The sequence below is a fragment of the Aotus nancymaae genome, unplaced genomic scaffold, assembly GCF_030222135.1.
Source record: "Aotus nancymaae isolate 86718 unplaced genomic scaffold, 86718_ANA_hifiasm-v0.15.2.pri h1tg000015l_0, whole genome shotgun sequence".
In the NCBI taxonomy this organism is placed as follows: Eukaryota; Metazoa; Chordata; class Mammalia; order Primates; family Aotidae; genus Aotus; species Aotus nancymaae.
In genome coordinates this window covers 5,196,530-5,216,093 of record NW_026988426.1, presented here as the reverse complement: position 1 = coordinate 5,216,093, position 19,564 = coordinate 5,196,530, and the positions used below count along the sequence as shown (strand labels likewise).

General features: G+C 50.7%; 1 protein-coding gene across 1 annotated transcript in view; it reads left to right on the top strand.

Moving 5' to 3' along the window:
* The window catches only part of SDK1 (sidekick cell adhesion molecule 1), a 652,070-nt gene that overhangs the window by 617,460 nt on the left and 15,046 nt on the right, over positions 1-19,564 (top strand). Inside the window, exons 40-43 of the mRNA XM_021675988.2 lie at positions 3,748-3,912; positions 8,350-8,487; positions 12,540-12,660; positions 17,125-17,254. Coding sequence (XP_021531663.2) covers positions 3,748-3,912; positions 8,350-8,487; positions 12,540-12,660; positions 17,125-17,254 — 554 coding nt within the window. The remainder of the gene's footprint in view (positions 1-3,747; positions 3,913-8,349; positions 8,488-12,539; positions 12,661-17,124; positions 17,255-19,564) is intronic.

Sequence of the window (19,564 nt, the reverse complement as noted above, 5' to 3'; positions counted from 1 at the left end):
CCGGTGAATCATAGCTGGAGTGGAAAATATGCTAATTTGGGAAAGGCAGAATTAAGCAGAATAAAAATGGGGACATTTTCTTCTGTTGATTCAGAAGGAAATTCTCCCGGTATGACATTTCCCCTCCCCCAACATTTTTTAGTGTAAATGGACTGCTAAATAAATCGTTCCACGTTAAGATTCTGTATCAATATTTTAAAATGTTATTATAAAAAATGCACACAATTCCTGGAGCTATGACAGAGCGCTTAAAATAAAATGTGGCCTTTAGGTGATGGTAAAGGAAGGAAAAATCATTTTTTTCCTCAGAAGCAGGAAAGCATTACAGAAACATTAATGCAAAAGACATTCAGAGAATCCACTCAGAGGTGTTCAGACCTTCTCAGAACAGTCTGAAGAAACCTTTCACTTTCTTAGTCTCTTAATTTCAGTGGCTTTAAGCAACATCCAGTTTATAAGAGTCTGTATTTGGTCTTTATTGTCTATTACAACATAAAATTGTCTATGGTTTTAGAGGAAAAATATAATTCATTCCATATTTAAAGCCCTTAAAATAGTGACTTGCTCACAGTAAGCAGTAAATAAAATAGTGGTGGTTATTATGTATTGAAAGCCAGCTTGTACTGGGCCCTGAGAAGAGCCATGGTATACAAAGAGGAATGAATGGGGTTTGCGGGGGATGGGTGGTTGGTTAATTGGAAGGAAGGAAGTGTGGGTGGGCAGATGGATGGGTAGGTATATTAGTCAGTGGGTGGTGGGTGGGTGGATGGAAGGAAGGAAGGTTGGGTGGATGGATGGGTAGGTAGATGAGTGGGTGGGTGGATGAAGGGATATATGGTTGGATAGATGGATGGGTGAATGAGTAGATAAATGCATGAATGGATGGGTGGGTGGATGAATGAATGGATGAAAGGAAGGAAGGGTGAATGGATGGATGGATGGATGGATGGATGAGTGAATGGCTAGAGGGAAAGGAAGGGGAGGGGAGAAGAGGGAGGGAGGGAGGGGAGGGAAAGGAGTTACATGGATAAATGGAAGGAAGGATGGATGGATAGATGGATGGAGAGAAGGAAGGAAGAATGGATGGGTAATGGATGGATGGATGGATAGATAGATGGTTACATGGGTAGATGGATCATATAAGGATGGATGGATAGATGATAGTTGGAGGGATGGGAAGAAGATTGGAATGGGTAGATGGTTACATGGATGGATGAATGGATGGGTATATGGATGGATGGATGATGGATGGATGGTTGGTTGGATGGATCGATGGATGAATGATGCTAAGCCTGATGGTGTGAGCAGGCAAGTAAATATGCTGATGTGCTTTAGAAGCCCATTGGCAGAAGCAGTCATTCCTTCCTGGAACGTGGGGTGGGGTCAAGTTTGGCCTCAAAAAGATGAGTCTGAAAGGGCAAAAGGACTCTTGATTTTCCTCCATCCCCTGTCCACAGGCTATGAATGGCTCACTGAGAAAAGCAGTCTCATCTGATTCCCTGATGGATAGCACAGGGCCTGGCCAAAGAGTGGACAGCATTTGTGGTTGAATAAGGGAGTGAGGCAGGGGAGGAGGGACGACAGGTTCTCCAGGGCAAGAGGAGGCCTGCACAGAGTAAATGCACAAGTCTTCCCTAACCATTCTGACGCCAAACTCACATACGACAATATAAACCACATACAGCCAGCATTCTGTGTGTGAGCCTCAGCATCCCAGGAGGAAGAAGAGAAGCTTAGATTCTGGCTTGCCATTCTGATGTTACTAGTGCTGATGAGTATCTTGGTGAGAAATGGCTGTAAATGAGAATATTTAGAAATAACAGCCAGACATAGTGGCTCATGCCTATAATTCCAGCACTTTGGGAGGCTGAGGCAGGCAGATGGCTTGAGCCTGGAACTTCGAGCCCAGCCTAGGCAACATGAGGAGACTCTGTCACTGAAAAAAAAAAATTGACAACTTAGCCAGTCATGGTGGCAGACACCTATAGTCCCAGCTATTCAGGCTGAGGCAGGAAGATTGCTTGAGCCCAGTAGTTTGAGGCTGCAGTGAGCTATGATTACACCACTGCACTCCAGCCTGTGTGGACAGAGCAAGGCTCTGTATGAAAAAAAAAAAAAAGGAAAAGAGGAAGAGAGGAGAAGCAAGAAAGAGCGAGAGAGAAAGCAAGCAGAGAGGAAGGCAGGGAGGGAAGATCAATATTATACTACCTTTCTGCCGGTACAGAGATTTGTACCTTTAAAATCTCATTCACATCTATTCCTCATTAACCTGTGACTGTAAGGACTTAGTTGGTGCAAAGTCTAAATCCTCTGCAAATACAGACGGATGCAATAGCAATTTTCTTCCTGTTTACTATTGGGCTAATCCATCTGAGTGTACCTGGTGATTCCAGGTGTGTGATAAGGTTGGTTTCCAGAGCAGTCTCAGTGCCCATGAGGCAGTCAGCACGGGTGCACACATATTCAAATGGGTTTTCCCTCACCAGATTTCCTGCTTTTGTGCCTATAAAAGCAAATACAATTCATGAAGGATTGCTACTTCAAATGAATGTTTTGGGCTCTGAGCCCACTTTTTTACCAAACAGCCTTCTTAGAAGTGAATTTATATTTTATTTGACAAACACACGTGCAGCACTTACTATGTGTGAGGCACTGTTCTGAACACTTTATAAAGATTAGCTTATTTAATACTAGAAGCAAATCTATGATGAAGATGCCTTTGTTATCACCATTCTACAGACAAGGCTCAGAGAAGTTCCATTTTTTGTGTAAAGTCACACAGCTAATTGAATTGGTGAGGCCAGACTTTGCAAAGAGGCTGTCTGGCCCCAGGCTCCAGCAGCCCTTCCACCCTGACGCTAGAGTGCCATAGGCTCGCTTTTTCTTTCTTTTCTTTCTTTCTCTTTCTTTCTCTCTCTCTCTCTCTCTCTCTTTCTTTCTTTTTTGTCATAATGTAAAGTCATAAAAATTGTGAAGTTCTTTTTTTGTTTGTTTTTTGAGATAGGGTCTCACTCTCTTGCCCAGGCTGCAGTGGCACAATCTCAGCTCACTGCAAGCTCAGCCTCCCAGGCTCAAGTAGTCCTCCTGCTTCTGCCTCCTGAGTAACACAGGTGCACACCGCCATGCCTGGTTAATTTTTTGTATAGATGATGTCTCCCTATATTGCCCAGGCTGATCTCCAGCTCCTGGGCTCAAGCACTCCTATAACCTCAGCCTCCCAAAGTATTGGGATAACAGACATGAGCCACTGTGCCTGGCCCATCATGGTTTTTTTTAATCACAGATTTCACCGATCACATTTTTTTTTTTTTTTTTCTCTGTGGCTAGAGAGATGCCTCAGAACCCAACTCATATGCTTCTAGCTTTCCATGTCAGTTTTCTGGCTTTAATTTCAAGTTTGTTAATGTTTTCCTATCTATGAGGTTTATAACAAATCATACACATATATATATTTACTGCAGTAAGATACGCATAACCTGACATCTCCCACTGTGACCATTTCAACTGTACAGTTCAGTGGCATTGAGCACACTGACATTGTTCTGCAGCCATCCCACCATTTGTCCCCATAGCGCTCTTCAACTTGGAAAACTGAAACTTCATCCCCATTCAGCACTCACTTCAAATCCAGTGCTCCCAATGCTTCATCAGGGCTGCCTCGAGCCGACCCACCAGGCAGGTGCATGGGGCTTGCACCTGGGAGCTCACCCTTCTAACCTCTGCCCTTGCCTCCCTATCCTCTTACAGATGAAGGCTTATGGGACATGTTTGTGAAGGACATCCCTCGGAGTGCCACATCCTACACCCTCAGCCTGGATAAGCTCCGGCAAGGAGTGACTTACGAGTTCCGGGTGGTGGCTGTGAACGAGGCAGGCTACGGGGAGCCCAGTAGCCCCTCCACGGCCGTGTCAGGTAGGCCCTTCCAGGGAGGTCTCTCTTCTTCTGAAGGACCAGAAGGAGAAATGGATTTAAGGGGGACAAAAGGGACCCCCGCACCTGCTGCTTTAGGTGTCTCCAGCTTAGTTGAGGGTTCTGCCCAAAGAACCTGCCAGTAGAGAGGGCATTGTCAGTCTCTGGGCACCTCTCTAGTGCCACCCATCCTCCTGGACACTTCCCCAGTGCCACCCATCCTCCTGGACACTTCCCCAATGCCACCCATCCTCCTGGGCAGCTCCCCGGTGCCACCCATCCTCCTGGGTACCTCCCTGGTGCCACCCATCCTCCTGGGCAGCTCTGCAGTGCCACCCATCCTCCTGGGCAGCTCCCCGGTACCACCCATCCTCCTGGGTACCTCCCTGGTGCCACCCATCCTCCTGGGCAGCTCCCCAGTGCCACCCATCCTCCTGGGCAGTTCTCCAGTGCCACCCATCCTCCTGGGCAGCTCCCCGGTACCACCCATCCTCCTGGGTACCTCCCTGGTGCCACCCATCCTCCTGGGCAGCTCCCCAGTGCCACCCATCCTCCTGGGCAGTTCTCCAGTGCCACCCATCCTCCTGGGCAGCTCTCTGCCCCCCTCTGGCAGGACCCCAGGCCCCGGAGCTTCCCCTACCCCCATCAGCAAGGCCCCTTCTGGGCTCTGTGTCCACGCTGTGCTCCAGCAATTCCTCATGTGTTTTGTCATAGGTTTTAAAATCAGAGACACATGCAAGTGTCAGAGGCATGAGCCTGAGCCACACAGCATCTCCTCTGTGGCAAAGACATTCCCAAGCAAAGCAGAGCCCCGAGCCCCTGTGTTAGCTGATGCATCCTTGCCGGGGAGCATGTGTGAAATTTGGAGGGGCAAGAACCACCCCAGCAGCAATGGGGGAGCCCACAAGTACCTGACAAGAGGTCATGTCTTCCCGGGGCCTCCCTGAGAGCCAGCAGAGGGGCCAGGGACAGTAGCTGCTCTGGGCGTGAGGCAAGCAGTGTCACCGTCCCTGAGGTGCAGGTGGAGGTACTGCCACTCCCAGGCTGGGCATTTCTCTGCTTGCTCATCACTGTGAGGTGCTACAGGCTCCAGAGGCTGCTGTGGGTGCAGGTCTGCTCTGGGGGGAAGTGGTAGAGAAAGCCAGGGCAAGGCTTCCTCCCCTGGAGCACACGTGTTAGGTGACAGACGTGTCTGCAGTCAGCAGCCATGGCAGGAGTTATGACACACAGGGCAGGGGCGGTGACATCACCTGGGAATCAGGAAGGTGCCCAAAGCCTCCCACAGGGGACGGAAAACCTGCAGGAGGCAAAGCGTGGCAGAGAAAAAGTCCTGGACACTGAAGAGCCATGGTGAGGGAGCGGGGCAGGGACGGGTGGCAAAGCTGGTCCCTGGTCATGCCCCACCCCCAATCCCCCATGTGCCTGGGAGGGTCTCAAACCAGGCTGCAATTTAGGGTTACTTGAGAAGTAACCCACCTTCACTGGGCCCTCACCCTAGACAGTGACTTCCATGGCTCCGGGCATGACTTTCTTCACCCTGCAGTGATTCTGTTGTGCAGACCAGCTGCAAGTCAGGATGCTGGGGGCTAAGAGAGGGTTGGGCTGTGTTTGAGGAGAGGGGCTCTCAGCAGCACGAAGGGCAGAGGGGCCTTGAGGTCAGGGCGGCAGAGCCTCGGCCAGAAGCCCCAGGCAGGGCTAGCTCCGTTGGTCCTCTTCCTGGGACCAGGAAGAAGCTGTTCCTCTCTTCTGCGTTAGAGCTGCCTGAGCTACTGACCACACTTGTTGAAATGGAACATAACCTTTGGCCTTAGTGTGCTAAGAGTTTGGAGGAAGGACCAAGTACTGTGCTTGCCTGTGGGTGAGCGTGGGCCTTAAGCCCGGTACCCTGGCCTGGGAACATGCTTGAATTCTGGGGTCACTCTGTAAGAGGGGCTATGAGAAGGGACCCAGAGGACCACCTGATTTTTTTTTTTTTTTTTTTTTGTTTTTGTTTTGAGATGGAGTCTCATTCCGTCACCCAGGATGGAGTGCAATGGCATGATCTCGGCTCACTGCAACCTCTACCTCCTGGGTTCAAGTGATTTCTCCTGCCTCAGCTCCCAAGCAGCTGGGATTACAATCATGTGCCACCACACCCGACTTATTTTTGTATTTTTAGTAGAGACAGGGGTTCACCATGTTTGCCAGGCTGGTCTCGAACTCCTGACCTCAAATGATCTGTCCGCTTCAGCCTCTCAAAGTGCTGGGATTATAGGAGTGAGTCACCACACCTGGCTGACCACTGATTTTTTAATGATTAAGATTTAGAAAAAGTACAGATTTCTCATTTCCCTAATTTTAATTATGAATATTTTAAACATACCTCAAAGTAGAATAAGGAACCCCTAGCACCCCTCATCCTAATTCAGTGATTCAAGATTTGCTGCATGAGTTTTATCCGTGCAAAACTGATACAGAGCAATTCCACATGCACACAAAGCAAGTTCCTCACGTGGAACACACACCCTGGCCCCACTTCCCGGGGCCTGTGGCTCAGGCGTCTCTGAAACTCTGTCGCGCACAGAGCTGGCCTTGCCGTGACTGCACTGAGCTCACCACATCCTTCAGGGAAGCCGGCAGCCATCATCTGCTGGCGTCAGGACCAGGCCAGACCCGGCAGCCAGGGTGTCCCACCTGACGTAAGAGTCCTCCAGAACAGCCGGCCTTTCTTTCCTGCCAGGTGCTAGGGTCAGGCCCACTCCAGGCCACTTGGCTGGTGGTCAGTGTAGCATCTGTCAGACTTGCTGTATGGAGTACTGAATGCGTGGCCCGCAAACCCACTTCTGTCTTTTGGATTGAAAGCACCATCATCTCCTAAGGATCCCTGTAAACCTACGTTGGCCAAAGCCAATTCCCTGCTTTTCTTCCCAGTGTGCATATGCCCTCTTTCATGAGATATAGAAGCTTCTGGGTGGCTGTGTTTGGAAGGGTTCTGGTGGCTGGGGGGCAATGCTTGGGCTTTGCCTGTGAGAGGCTTTGTGTTCTGGGGGGCTTCCAGTGCCACAGAACCCATTCCCCTGCAGAGGCCCTGGAAGGCCCTGAATGGGATGCCAGGACTACCCAGCACCCCAAGAAACAATTTCCCACTCTTCTGTTCTTAGCGAGCAGAACAAGACAGAAGGAAGAAGAGTGTCCTTCAAAGCCTCCTTTAAATGCATTTTTTTCTATTCATTTCTCAAAAACATCTAAAGATGGGGCTAGTCATTCAGCTTGTTTTTTTGCTAGAGGCAGAAAATATAATAAAACACAGCCCCAGACTTTGTGGGTTCCTGGTCCGTAGAGGGGCCAACAGTTGGAGAAAATCACACAGTGCGTGTTTGTGGCGGGGGTTTCTACACACATACAGGTGGTAGGGGCAGGTCCTCGGGGGCCTTGTGGGCTCAGGGTTTAACCCTGTGGCTGATGGGAACCACCGAAGGATTTTAGGTAGGGGGAAGACTGATTTCTATCTGAGGAAGATCTCTCTTGGGTGATGTAAAGCATGGATCTGAGTGAGACAGGAGGAGGCATAACAGGTGGAAAGTGAGTGCTGTGGCACAGGCAGGAGGTGGTGACAGAGAAGGCAGGGGACCTGGAGCTGTCTCAGGGGATGTCTTAGCACCAGGAGAGAGAAGAAAGTCTGGGCGCTTTGTTCCATCCTTACTTGAACCCAGACAATGTTTTTGTTTGCTAGCTTGCTTATTTTGTAAAGACAGGGTCTTGCTCTGTCACCCAGGCTAGAGAGCAGTGGTGTGATCATGGCTCACTGCAGCCTCAACCTCCTGGGCTCAATCAGTCCTCCCATCTCAGCCTCCTGAGTAGCTGGGACTACAGGTGCACCACCACAACTGTTAAATGTCTTGTAGAGAAAGGGGTCTGGCTATGTTGCCCAGGCTGGTCTTGAACTCCTGGGCTTAAGCAGTCCTCCCACCTCAGCCTTCCACAGCGCTGGGACTTTAGGCACATGCCACTGTGCCTGGCTGTGTGTGTGTTTGTTTTTTTTTTAGAGATGGGATCTCTCTTCATTGTACCAGATCAGACAGTGTTTTTAAATAGATGAAATTCAGAGAAAGCAAGCAGGAAGGGCGGTTTTGATGGGCAAGGTCAGGGCAAGGGCAAAGATGAGAAGTCTCCAGGGCATGGGGCAGCTTGGGGGACAGAGGAGCCTGGAGCCTGATTCCACAGAAAAGGTGGAAAATGGGGACTGCTGAATTCCCAAAGCCTGCTGAAGACCCATGGTACCTCCTGAGCTTGTCCCATGGGAAAAGTCCACCTGCCACGCTGGACAGTGGTTTCATCTCACCTGTAACTGGGAGTTATCTGCCCCAGCCTTCCCCTCCACCCACCTGGCTCTTGGGAGGTGACTGCACCTGGAGTGTCTGCCCCACATCACTGTGTATCTGTGTCTTTTGCACTCTGCAGCTCAAGTGGAAGCCCCATTCTACGAGGAGTGGTGGTTCCTCCTGGTGATGGCTCTGTCCAGCCTGATCGTCATCCTGCTGGTGGTGTTCGCCCTCGTCCTGCATGGGCAGAATAAGAAGTACAAGAGCTGCAGCACAGGTGCGGTGTCGGCCCCTCCCTCCCCTCCCTCCCCTCCCTCCCCTTCCTCCCCTTCCTCCCGTGTCCCACTGTGCCACTCGGCCAGAAAGTGACATTCATTCTTCTCTGGTGCGTCTGCCAGGCCAGCATACACTTTTCCATTTCATTTGCCTGTAGGTGCTGAGAGAGATGCAATAGCTTTTCTTTCTGGGGGCAGCCAGGTACAGCCCAGCAAGCCCTCGAGGCCTCAGTACCCAGATGCTGACCCTGCCTGCACTCAGATTAGCCATGTGTCTTGGATAAAGGCGTTTGTGTCATCCAGCCTCAGAGATCCCCACTTCGTACATTTACTCAAATGCAATTGCTTTTTTTTTTTTTTTTTTAAATTAAGACAGAGTCTCAGTCTGTCACCCACGTTGGAGTGCAGTTGCACAATTTTGGCTCACTGTAACCTCTACCTCCTGGATTCAAGCAATTCTCCTGCCTCAGCCTCCTGAGTAGCTTGGATTATAGGCACCTGCCACCATGCCCAGCTAATTTTCTTGTATTTTTAGTAGATACAGTGTTTCACTATGTTGGCCAGGCTAGTCTGGAATTCCTAACCTCAGGTGATCCACCCGCCTTGGCCTCCCAAAGTGCAGGGATTACAGATGTGAGCCACCATGCCCGGCCTAATCGCATTTTATAATACAATTAGAAAGTATGAGATGTGGCTGGGCATGGTGGCTTATGCCTGTAATCCTTTGGGAGGCTGTGGCACTTTGGGAGGCTGAGGCTAAGGATCACCTGAGCCTGTGAGCCATGATCACACCACTGTACTACAGCCTGGGCACCAAAGCGAGAGCCTGTCTTTTACAAAAAAAGTGTAAAGTGTTAAACAGGAGGCATCTTATACTAGGTAATATAAAAACAGTGAACTGGGGCACACCTCAGATGTTGATGTTTTGCTGTGGCTCACAGACTGTCATAGAAACATCTCCATGGCATAGCTCTTCTCTCCCACTGCAGCTTGAACCTTGCCTTGGGTCTGTGCTCCAGCTCTAAGCCAGGTCACTACTGTGTTTCCAGCACAAGCTCCACACCAGACATAGAGCAGACATTCTGTCAATAAGCATTTATTGCAGAATGAATCACTGTCATTAGAGAAAGGAACAAATGAACGCAGGGTAAAGCCAGCCACAGAGAACACAGACCTCGTGACTCCATATACACGAAGGCCAGGAACACCCACAGTAAATGGAAGTTTCCAGAAGGCAGAATCGTGTTTGCCTCTTGGTGGAGAGGTATAAACAGGGAAGGTACATGAGAGAGCGTCACAGGTGCTGAACGTGCTCTATCTCTCTGCGTAGTTGGTGGTGACATTCACAACCACAAAACATCATTCTGAACACTCAAGATTAGCGCAGCCTGTACATTTGATTACCCTCAATTTAACAAACCTCACAATTACCAGTGAGACCACTTCTTTGGATAACGAGTATGTAACTGAGCTCTAGACCGAAGCCTGTTTTTGTTTTTTAAATAGAGGTGGGGTTTTGCCACATTGGCGAGGCTGGTCTTGAACTCCAGGGCTCAAGTGACCCTCCCACCTTAGCCTTCCAAAGTGCTGGGATTACAGGCATGAGCTACGGACCCTGGCCTGTTTTGATCCCACGGAGCCTCCAACAGAGCTGTAACTGAGCCCAGGAACACGGTCACTTCTATGATATCACCACACCTGCTGGGCCGGACCTCTTCCTGAACCCAGCTCATTGGTTGGAGGGTTTCCCATCAACTGGGTCTTCTCTTTTTGGAAAGGCGGATCCCTGATGAGCTGTTCTTAAAAAGAGGAGCTGGATACATTAGCCCTCTGGGCCAAGTAGCTGGACAGAGTAGGTTCTTGACCCCAGCTACCAAGTCCCACCGTCCTTGTGCCAGAGGGGTTAAAAAAACCAGTCCCCTAAAATGCCTCTGTATTTGCTTCTATAATGTTAAGCAATTCATCCCTCAAAGAAAGGATTTATTTTTTTCTGTATAAATTCACTTCTAACAAGTGTTCATAAATCTGATTTTATTCCTGTGGGATTTACAATGTATGAATCGCATGTCATTTTCCCGAGTTAATGCTATTACAGAATCCTGTGTCTGGTGCATAGAAAATCTCCCTGCCTTTCACTCTCCTCCTCCATCTGGAAAACAGACTTGAAAAGGCAGATCTGACCTGCAGCTTCTCATGCTCAGCCTCACCCTCGAGTATTAATTTAACATCATAATTGAAGCCTGGAAAAAATAATACTTATCTTGTAGAATGTCTCCCGTCCTGACCAGGAGACATGCAAAACTTAAACCTCTGCTGTTACAGCCTCCCTTGACACCCCTTCCTGTGTTCACTTCTTAGTCTCCCATCCATGTCTGAATTCCTTTCTGATCTTGGTTTCCACCTGCTCACCTCCCATCATCCCAAATCCCCTCTCTCAGACAAGCCCATCTTTCATTTTCTGCTCTGTGTTCTTCCGTTACACACAAATAGAGCATTAAGATTTAAGGCCCATCAAAGGGGGGCTAGGTCCCAGCTGAGAGGAGCCTCTTGGAGTTTAGAAATGTCAACACACTTAGCAAATACCTGCTAAGCCCCTGGTATGTGTGTAGGTGCTGACTTGGGGGCGGATGGGGGCACTGGGGAGCGTGATAGACTTAAGTCTGCACCTCGAAGAGCAAATATATACATGGGCGTGAGAAACAGAGGTCACTCTGTATGGTCAGGGAGGACCCCCCTGTTCTCAGGGCGTTTGAGCTGTGCTCTGCAGGAAGGGATAAGAAACCCGGAAAATACTGGGAGAAGGAGCTTCCAGCAAGAGGGAGATCCCCGAGGGAGAAACCTGTGTTAGGGAGGGGCTGAGGGCTGGAAGGTGACATAGGGGTAGGCGGGGTGGACAGACCAGGCCAAGCTTGGGAGCAACTTGGAGGCCATGGACTTTCCTGCACAATGAGATGAGAAAAGCCAGTGGAATTTCTTTTAGGTTGTTTTGATTTTTCAAAACTTTATTTTTATTTGTTTGATCTGTTAATGTATTTTAGAATATGTTTTGCTATGTATTTGTAAACTTTGTAAATTTACTTTTTTTGGGGGGGTGGGACAGAGTCTTGCTCTGTTGCCCAGGCTGGAGTATAGTGACGCAATCTTGGCTCACTGCAACCTTCACCTCCCAGGTTCAAGTGATTCTTACGTCTCAGCCTTCCAAGTAGCTGGGATTACAGGCGCACACCACCATGCCTGGCTAATTTTTTGTATTTTTAGTGGAGATGGTGTTTCTCTGTGTTCCCCAGGCTGGTCTCAAACTCCTGAGCTCAGCAATCCACCTGCCTTGGCCTCCTAAAGTGCTAGGATTACAGGCGTGAGCCCCCGCACGCAGCCAATTTACTCTTTTTTAAAGGGTACGGTTCAGTAGGGAATGCACAGATACGTGCAACCATGACCACAGTCAATTCTAGAACATTTGTATCACCTCAGAAGGAAGCCCTGTACTTTCTTTAGCTGTCACACTGTCATACATTTGTATTTAATTCCTGTTTTGTTAAATGGTTGTGAACTTTTATTGTAAAATTTATTAAATATTTAACTTCTCTGACTTTTAAAAAGCATATGCATTCTTGGCCAGGTGCAGTGAATCACGCCTGCAATTCCAGAACTTTCGGAGGCCAAGGCAGAAGGATCACTTGAGGCCAGGAGTTCAAAACCAGCCTGGGCAACATAGTGAGACCCCCATCTCTGCCAAAACAAAACAAAAAATCAAAAAAAGTTCATGTGTTCTGAGTATATTTTCATAAAACACTGGCAAGAATGCTGGTATTTTAGGGTCAGGCAGAACAAACTGAAATGCTAAAATTGTCACTTTGCTCCAACACTGTGATCAATACCTAGCTTTTTTCCCCAGCTCGGCCCTAAGGGCCTTGGAGGCTGAAGCAGGTGTCCCCAGCTCTGGGCTCTGCATGCAGCAGGACTCAGGAGCTGCCTCGCTGGCCAGCTCTGGCTTGGCACAGCTACAGTGGCCACACCAGTAACATGCCTCTCTTGCTCTCCTACTGGGCTTTAGGGAAGGGCATCTCCACCATGGAGGAGTCTGTGACCTTGGACAATGGAGGATTTGCTGCCCTGGAGCTCAGCAGTCGCCACCTCAATGTCAAGAGCACCTTCTCCAAGAAGAACGGGACCAGGTAGGCAGGCAGTGCTGTGACCCAGTATCCCACACACCCCCGGGGACCTGAACTGCACAGCCAGGGTGCCACCATTGACAGCCCATACCCACTGGCGCCTCCTGCATCCCCCATCCTGCCCCCACCCAGCCATGGTTCCAGGAAGCAAAACCTAACCCACTGGCAGGTGAGATCCCAAGCCCACCAGGGGCAGCCCTGAGTCTAGGAGAGACAGGGTTGGCAGAGTGGCTGGAAGTGTTTTCAGGGCATCTCTGGAGATTTAGAAAGAAGATGGGGCCTCAGGTGTGTGAGAAGGACCTGGAACACCCATTGGCTGCCAGGCTGGCCTTCTGTGTCAACCGTGGGCACCTCGGATCAGAGCGTCCTAGTTCACGGAGGTGTTACCTGAGCTGCCGCAGGCCCAAGCGGGTGTCCTCGCATGCAAGCCTGGTGCTTGTTGCTGATTTCATTGTTCTGTGTATTCCAAAGTTTTCTGTGCTGATTCACATTGCCATTCCACACATGGATGTGAGTGTGGGCGAGAAGGATTTTCACTACCAAAGCCTCTTAGCTTTTAATCCTTTTCCTAAATCCAGCAGGAAACAGGGTTTCTCCCAGAAGAGAGGGGATGACCTGAGCTTGCCTTTTTGATGTGCAGAGCGCCATCCTCTGGTTTGAGTATCCTTGACCAAGGAGAAGGGCCGGGACTGGGGAGGGGTCTTGAGCGTCTAGAAGGAAAACCTCAAACAACTGAGGACGCTTCACCTGGAGAACAGACAGTCGAGGCCTTCCCAGGGTGCCCCAGCATCGGGGTGGAGAGAGCTCTTCTCCTTTGGCCAGACTCACCTTGGATTACACTTAGTTGCAAGAGCATGGAAATCACACATCCTCCAGACCCAGAGAGACCCCAGGGTTTCCTTTTCCCTTCATTGTCTATAAAGCTGCAGGGGCCGGCAGTGCCTGGAGAGTCCCTATGCCGCCCCCGCCCTCCACTGCAGTTTGGGAATCTCAGATCACTCGGATGCTGCCGAGGCATGAGGGGGCCGTCTCCCAGCTGCTGACCCTCTGCCAGCCCCACAGGTGCCAGTCCAGAGCACCACAGGCCGCCACCCGACAAGGCCTTCCCTAGGGCTGGAGGTAGATGCTGGTGGTGACATCTGATCACATCTTTCCTTTCATTTGTCTACTGGGAGGCAGGTTTTTCCTGCCATGTAACAGAAACATGAAAAAGCAACCACAGGTAGTTTCAAGGCCAAGAGTAACTTGTCACAGAGAATTTAAAAATATTATATGCCCTGCTCCCTTGCTGCAAATCTGTCTTCTGAGTTCTGAGAAGAGACACTCATAGCCTTCAAGCACATTGCCCAAGAATAGACATTCGTTCGGTTTGTTAAGTCCATCTGCTTCCTAGGAAAAAGAAACATCATTTGATGGTGAGGTTGGAGGTTCCCAGCCCACAAAGACATTTCCCAGAGGGGGCCGCAGTACAGGAAGGAACCTCGTATCTTCAGAACTAGTCTGCATGTGGCTCCCGGGGAAGGGGTTGTGAGCATGGTCTTACCCAGTGTTACGGGGAGGCAATCCGAGAAACCCCTTTCTAAAGAAGAGCTCTTGGGTAGGTGGGGACCAAGAGCCTTCCCCGAGGCAGGAGGTGTTTGAGATGCTCCAGGGTGGCCATGGAGGGGCGTGAGCAGGTCAGGGTGGAAGATGGAAGATGCTCTGCCTACATGGCTCCATCTCTGAGGCTCCCCAGCCCAGCTCATGACCTGAGGAGCTGTGTGAGTCTGCAGGGGCCACTGGGCCTGGAAGGGTTTTGCCCCTGCCCTCAGGCATTCCACCCTTGATCATTTATAAGTGGCCGTCTCTACAGCTCTAAGTTACAGCTCTCAATATGCATTCATGTATGCAGAACCCACTGCTGCCTTATCACTTCCAGCTGATGGGAGCACAGAGCGCAGGCCAAGACCTCTGCGCGGTCTGATGCCAGCTGGGAGTTTGCTTCCCTGCTCTGCAAGTTGCACACTGCCCAGGGAGAGGGGCTCTTTGGTTTGATTTGTCCATCCAGGTCAGTGGCTCCAGTTAAGCCCTGAACTTCCCAGTAGGGCCTGTTACAAACTCTCCTAAACCTGCTGAGACCCAAGGACAAAATAAAATTAAGATGGAAAAGGAAATAGACCCTTCCCTTCAGTTTTTAAATAAGCCGTCACCTTTTCAGTCCTAGCAATAGGACTCTGTATTAGTCTGTCCTCACACTGCTAATAAAGACATACCCAAGACTGAGTAACTTATAAAGGAAAGAGGTTTAATGGACTCACAGTTCCATGTGGCTGGGGAGACCTCACAATCATGGCAAAAGGCAAGGAGCAAAGTCACACCTCACATGGCGGCAGGCAAAGAGGGAGCTTGTGTAGGAGAACTCCCCTTTATAAAACCATCAGATCATGTGAGACTTATTCACTATCATGAGAACAGCATGGGAAAGACCCGCCCCCATGATTCAAATACCTCCCACTGGGTCCCTCCCACGACACGTGGGAATGATGGGAGCCACAATTCAAGATGAGATTTGGGTGAGGACACAGCCAAACCATTTCAGACCCCAAATGTGACTGAAGGAAAGGATTATCTGCTGGGAGGGGGAGGATCTGGGCAGGGATACCTGAGATTGGTCCTGTAGTGTCATCCCCAAAATATCTTCAAAATATGGGCAGAGTTGATTTCTGTCTCTCCAATACACGTGTTGTGCTTCCAGTTTCTTTGTGGGGAAGACACCATTTTAGCTCCTTAGATAAAAAGAGGCGCCCAAGTGTTTAGATGAGACATTGCATCTTTCACAAAATAAATTACCTTTGAAATAGAGAAAGAAAGGCCCTTGAGCCATCACTGGGCCTTTCCAGGAGAAACTGAGGCACACCCCAAGGGAGACAACACCCACTACACAAAACCAGAGGTCTCCATCCCCTCCAGCCTTCCAGCAGTCTCCAGCCAAGGCCTGGTTTCCTGGCCAGTAGCCTCTCCTTGCTTGATCACCCAGGGTTACTGCTCCCATTGAGGGATGAGAAGACACTCCCTCTGCAGCCACCACTCAGCTCTGCACTCACTCCTTGCAGCATGAAGCGGGGCTTGCTGGGGCTGCTGGAGGTCCTGGACGTGGTCCCTTTGAGTGCACAGCTGCCTGTCTGACTGCTCACAGGCTGCTCTCACTATCAAGTCCCTGCACGCCCTTCAGAGGACAGGAAGCAGTCAGTCCGCCTGGTTTGAAAATTCAGCAATGTTGTGCTCAGAGTTTTCCCCCAAATTCTAAGTTCTCCATCTGAAAAAATAGAAGCTGGGCTTTTACTCAGCTCAGATAGTCTCCCCTCTCAAGAGAATATTCATTTTCTGTTGCTGTATGACAAATGACCATAAGTTTAGTAGCTTAAACCAACACCCATGTAGCACCACACAGTCTCCCTGAGGCAGGAGTCTGGGGACAGCTCAGCTAGTTCCTCTGCTCAGGGCCTCACATGGCTATAATCCAGGTGTAGTTGGGCTGTATTCTCATCTGGAGGCTCAACCGGGCAAGAATCCTCTCCCAAGCTCATTGAGCCTGCTGGCAGCCTGCATTTCCTTGTGACTGCATGACCAAGGGCCCCAGCTTCCTCCTGGTCCTCCTCGAGAGGTCTCCTTCATGTCCTGGAGGCAGCTCATGGTGCCCTGCCATGAGGTCCTCTCCAGGGGCTATTCACAATATGCTGTTTTCTTCTGCAAGACCAGCAAGAGCATCTGTCTCCAGCCGGCCAAGATGGAGTCTCCTATAATGTCATGTGATCATGGGAGTGATGGGAGTAGTAGTTCTTCACCCATTCCGTTTAATGTAACCAAGTCTTCTTTCTGCCATGTTCCACTGATTAGAGGCACGTCACAGGCCCTTCCCACACTCAAAGGATGGGATGATGGGGTGGAGGCAGTGATGGAGCCATCTTAGAATTCCATCAGCCAGAGAAGATGAACACTCCCCAACCAGACAAGGAGATCAGACCTGATGCAAACTTCCCTGGTTCTCTCTTATCTGTAGGAGACAATTCCCACTCCTTAGTCTGGCAAATCAGACCCTTCCTCACAACTTCATCCTCATCTCTCTCCACCACACTCCCCTGCCTACAGCTGGTGGGCACCCAAGCTCCCCAGCCTCCTATCAGTCCCGACCTCAGGGTGGTCTTTGTACGTGAGTGTCCCACTGCCCCTCCTGGCACAGACCAGCTCTTCCCCCGTGCCTGCAGGCCTAGCACAGTCCCCACAACTGACAGGCACTGGTACACGGGGGCTGTTGACTCACCAGATAGCCAGTGCTCAGCAGTTTTGGCATCAGTTGCCAAAGTGCTGTCAAAGGCTGTGGGTTTCCTCTTAGTCTAGCACAATAAAGCCCAGGTGCCAGGTTAGGAGGCCTCTGAGGGAGGGCGTCTTTTGCCCAGAGGGTAATTGCGGCATGGGTCCTCACCCTAGGTCCCCACCCCGACCGAGCCCCGGCGGCCTGCACTACTCAGACGAGGACATCTGCAACAAGTACAATGGCGCCGCACTGACCGAGAGCGTGAGCCTCAAGGAGAAGTCGGCGGATGTGTCAGAATCCGAGGTCAGTGTCAGTGCATACTTCCGGGCAGTGACCGTGCACCCCTACTTCTGCAGGGAGACTTCTACCTTCTCAGGCCATCTTGTCCTATTTGAGTCTCACAGCATCCTCACAGGCAGAGTCAAGGACAAAGGACTGTATTTTGCAGATGAGAAAAACATAAGGGAGCCCAAGGTCAACCCCACAGCCTGATCTGGGCCCCGCAGGGCTCACACAGCCTCAAGCAGTCTAGACAGTCCAAGGCCAGTTTATGGAGGAGCAGGTTCAGATCCCCAAGTCTTGGGGTCTGCTCTAGGCCCCACAAGACACACACAGCCTCAAGCAGTCTACACTCCAAGGCTAGTTCGTGGAGGAGCAGGTTCCGATTCCCAAGTCCCAGAGTCTGCGCTGGGCTCCTCAGGGTTCACATGGCCTCAAGCAGTCTAGACGGTCTAAGGCCGGTTCATGGAGGAGCAGGTTCCAATTCCCAAGTCCCAAAGTCTGCAGTGAGATAGACAAGGCTGGTGCCTTCCATGAGGGGTGCATTGCAGAGCAGAGTGTGGGTGTTGCCTGGGCACCAGCAGACGGTGTCGGTTGGTTGCTGTCACATGCTCCATCTCATGTAGTCCTGGGGATAACTGGGTCTAGACCACCGCTTACGGATGGAGCCAATGGGGCTCAGGGAAGATCAGTAACTTGCCCAGTGTGGACTCCTGCCCTGGAAGCCCATTCTTTCTCCATTTCACTTTCAGAGATAAACATAGGTTGGTAGTCCCTAAACCCTGGTTAGAGTGGCAGCAGGTCTGATCCTGCAGGACAGATAGAAAATGTGAAACCTTCACCAGATAGGAGCTTCCTGCTCACCCCTGAACCTTCGCTTCCCCGCATACCCTGCCAGCCTCCCACCTGCCCAGGAAGCTTCTGTTCTAGCTCCCTCCCTTGTGCTGAAGAAGAGGGATTTGCTCACGGCAGTTCCGGGTAAGGTATTGGGCTCAGGGTGAGATCAAATTCAGGATGTATTTCTCTCCTCACCAAGCAGCTGGACCAGGGAGATGGCTTCCCTAAGAGAGTGTCAGCCTCCATGTGCTCCCTCCAGGACCCCAGGGCCTACCTGAGTCAGGCCTTCCCTGCGGCAGTTCAGAAGTGGAGTGTGTCGCCTGTGCGAAGTCTTGGTGTCACCCAAAGGGTCTTTAACCAACAAGGCAGCCATGAGGGGGCTCCAAGGAGGTGCTCAGCACCCCTTCCCCACAGGTGCACCATCTGCATTCCTGACATTTACCAGCAAAGATGGCTGAAGCAGCAATTGGAGAGGTTGCCCCATCAGTCCTGGACTTCTTTCTTTCAGACATGCCAGGTCTGGAGAGGGATGAAAACCAGCCACCATTTGCTGGACACGTAGGCCTGCCCCACTTCCTGGCACTCATGTTCTAAATCAATATTTAATCTAAAACAAATCTCACCTTCATTTTAACCTAAATTCAGGCCTTATTGAACCCCAGGGCTCTATCAAATGGCTTCTTTTCAATTGTGGGTTGTAGATGAACTCCCCGCGGGAAGAGCCAGCAGGTGGGTGTGGCAAGGCCGGCTCTGCTTTCCTACATGTGTTGTGTTTACAGAGGACAACGGGTTCACTGTCGGCCGTAGCCTTGGGCTTGGCAAAAACAGCAGGTGGCAATGCAGATGCTCGGAAAGGGACATTTGTCTAAAACTGAGGGGCTGTCAAGTGAAATCCTGCAAAACTGACCTGCCTTTTTGTGATAAGGAAAAAGCTTATCACGAGCTAGCTGCCTGTACAAAAGCAGCACGTGGGGTGGAGCAGGGTAGCCTTTGAACAGGACAGTCTCCATCACCAAAGAGCCGCATCCCACAGCACCAGTCCTGGGCCTGTCCCTGCTGCCAGGCTGCTGCTTTTTAGAGAATCCGGGCACTGTGGAGGTGTCAGAGCTGTGGGTGGTTCCTGTGTGCTGCACACTTGCTGCTGTGTTTTCTGCACTCACTGTGAGCCAGGCCCAGGGTGAATGTGCACTCCTGTGCGGCCCACCCCAGCCCCATGAGGTGGGGCCAGCCTCCTTTTTGGTCAGAGTCTGAGGTCATCCAGCAGGCAGCTATTGAAGCTAACTCCCAGCGAGGCCCCTGTGTCTCCAGAGCTCAGTGTACCCCTCCCCTCCCCAGCGTTCTCCTCCAGCCCCGCACCAGAGGAGGGGAGGGAGGCATCCATGGAGGTGTGTCCTAGAGCAGGCGGGCAGGATTGGATCCACGAACTCTGAATTACTACTTCCTAAAAGCATTTTTCGCATGAGCTAATGGAATGCATTGGTCTGTTTCTCCTCTATC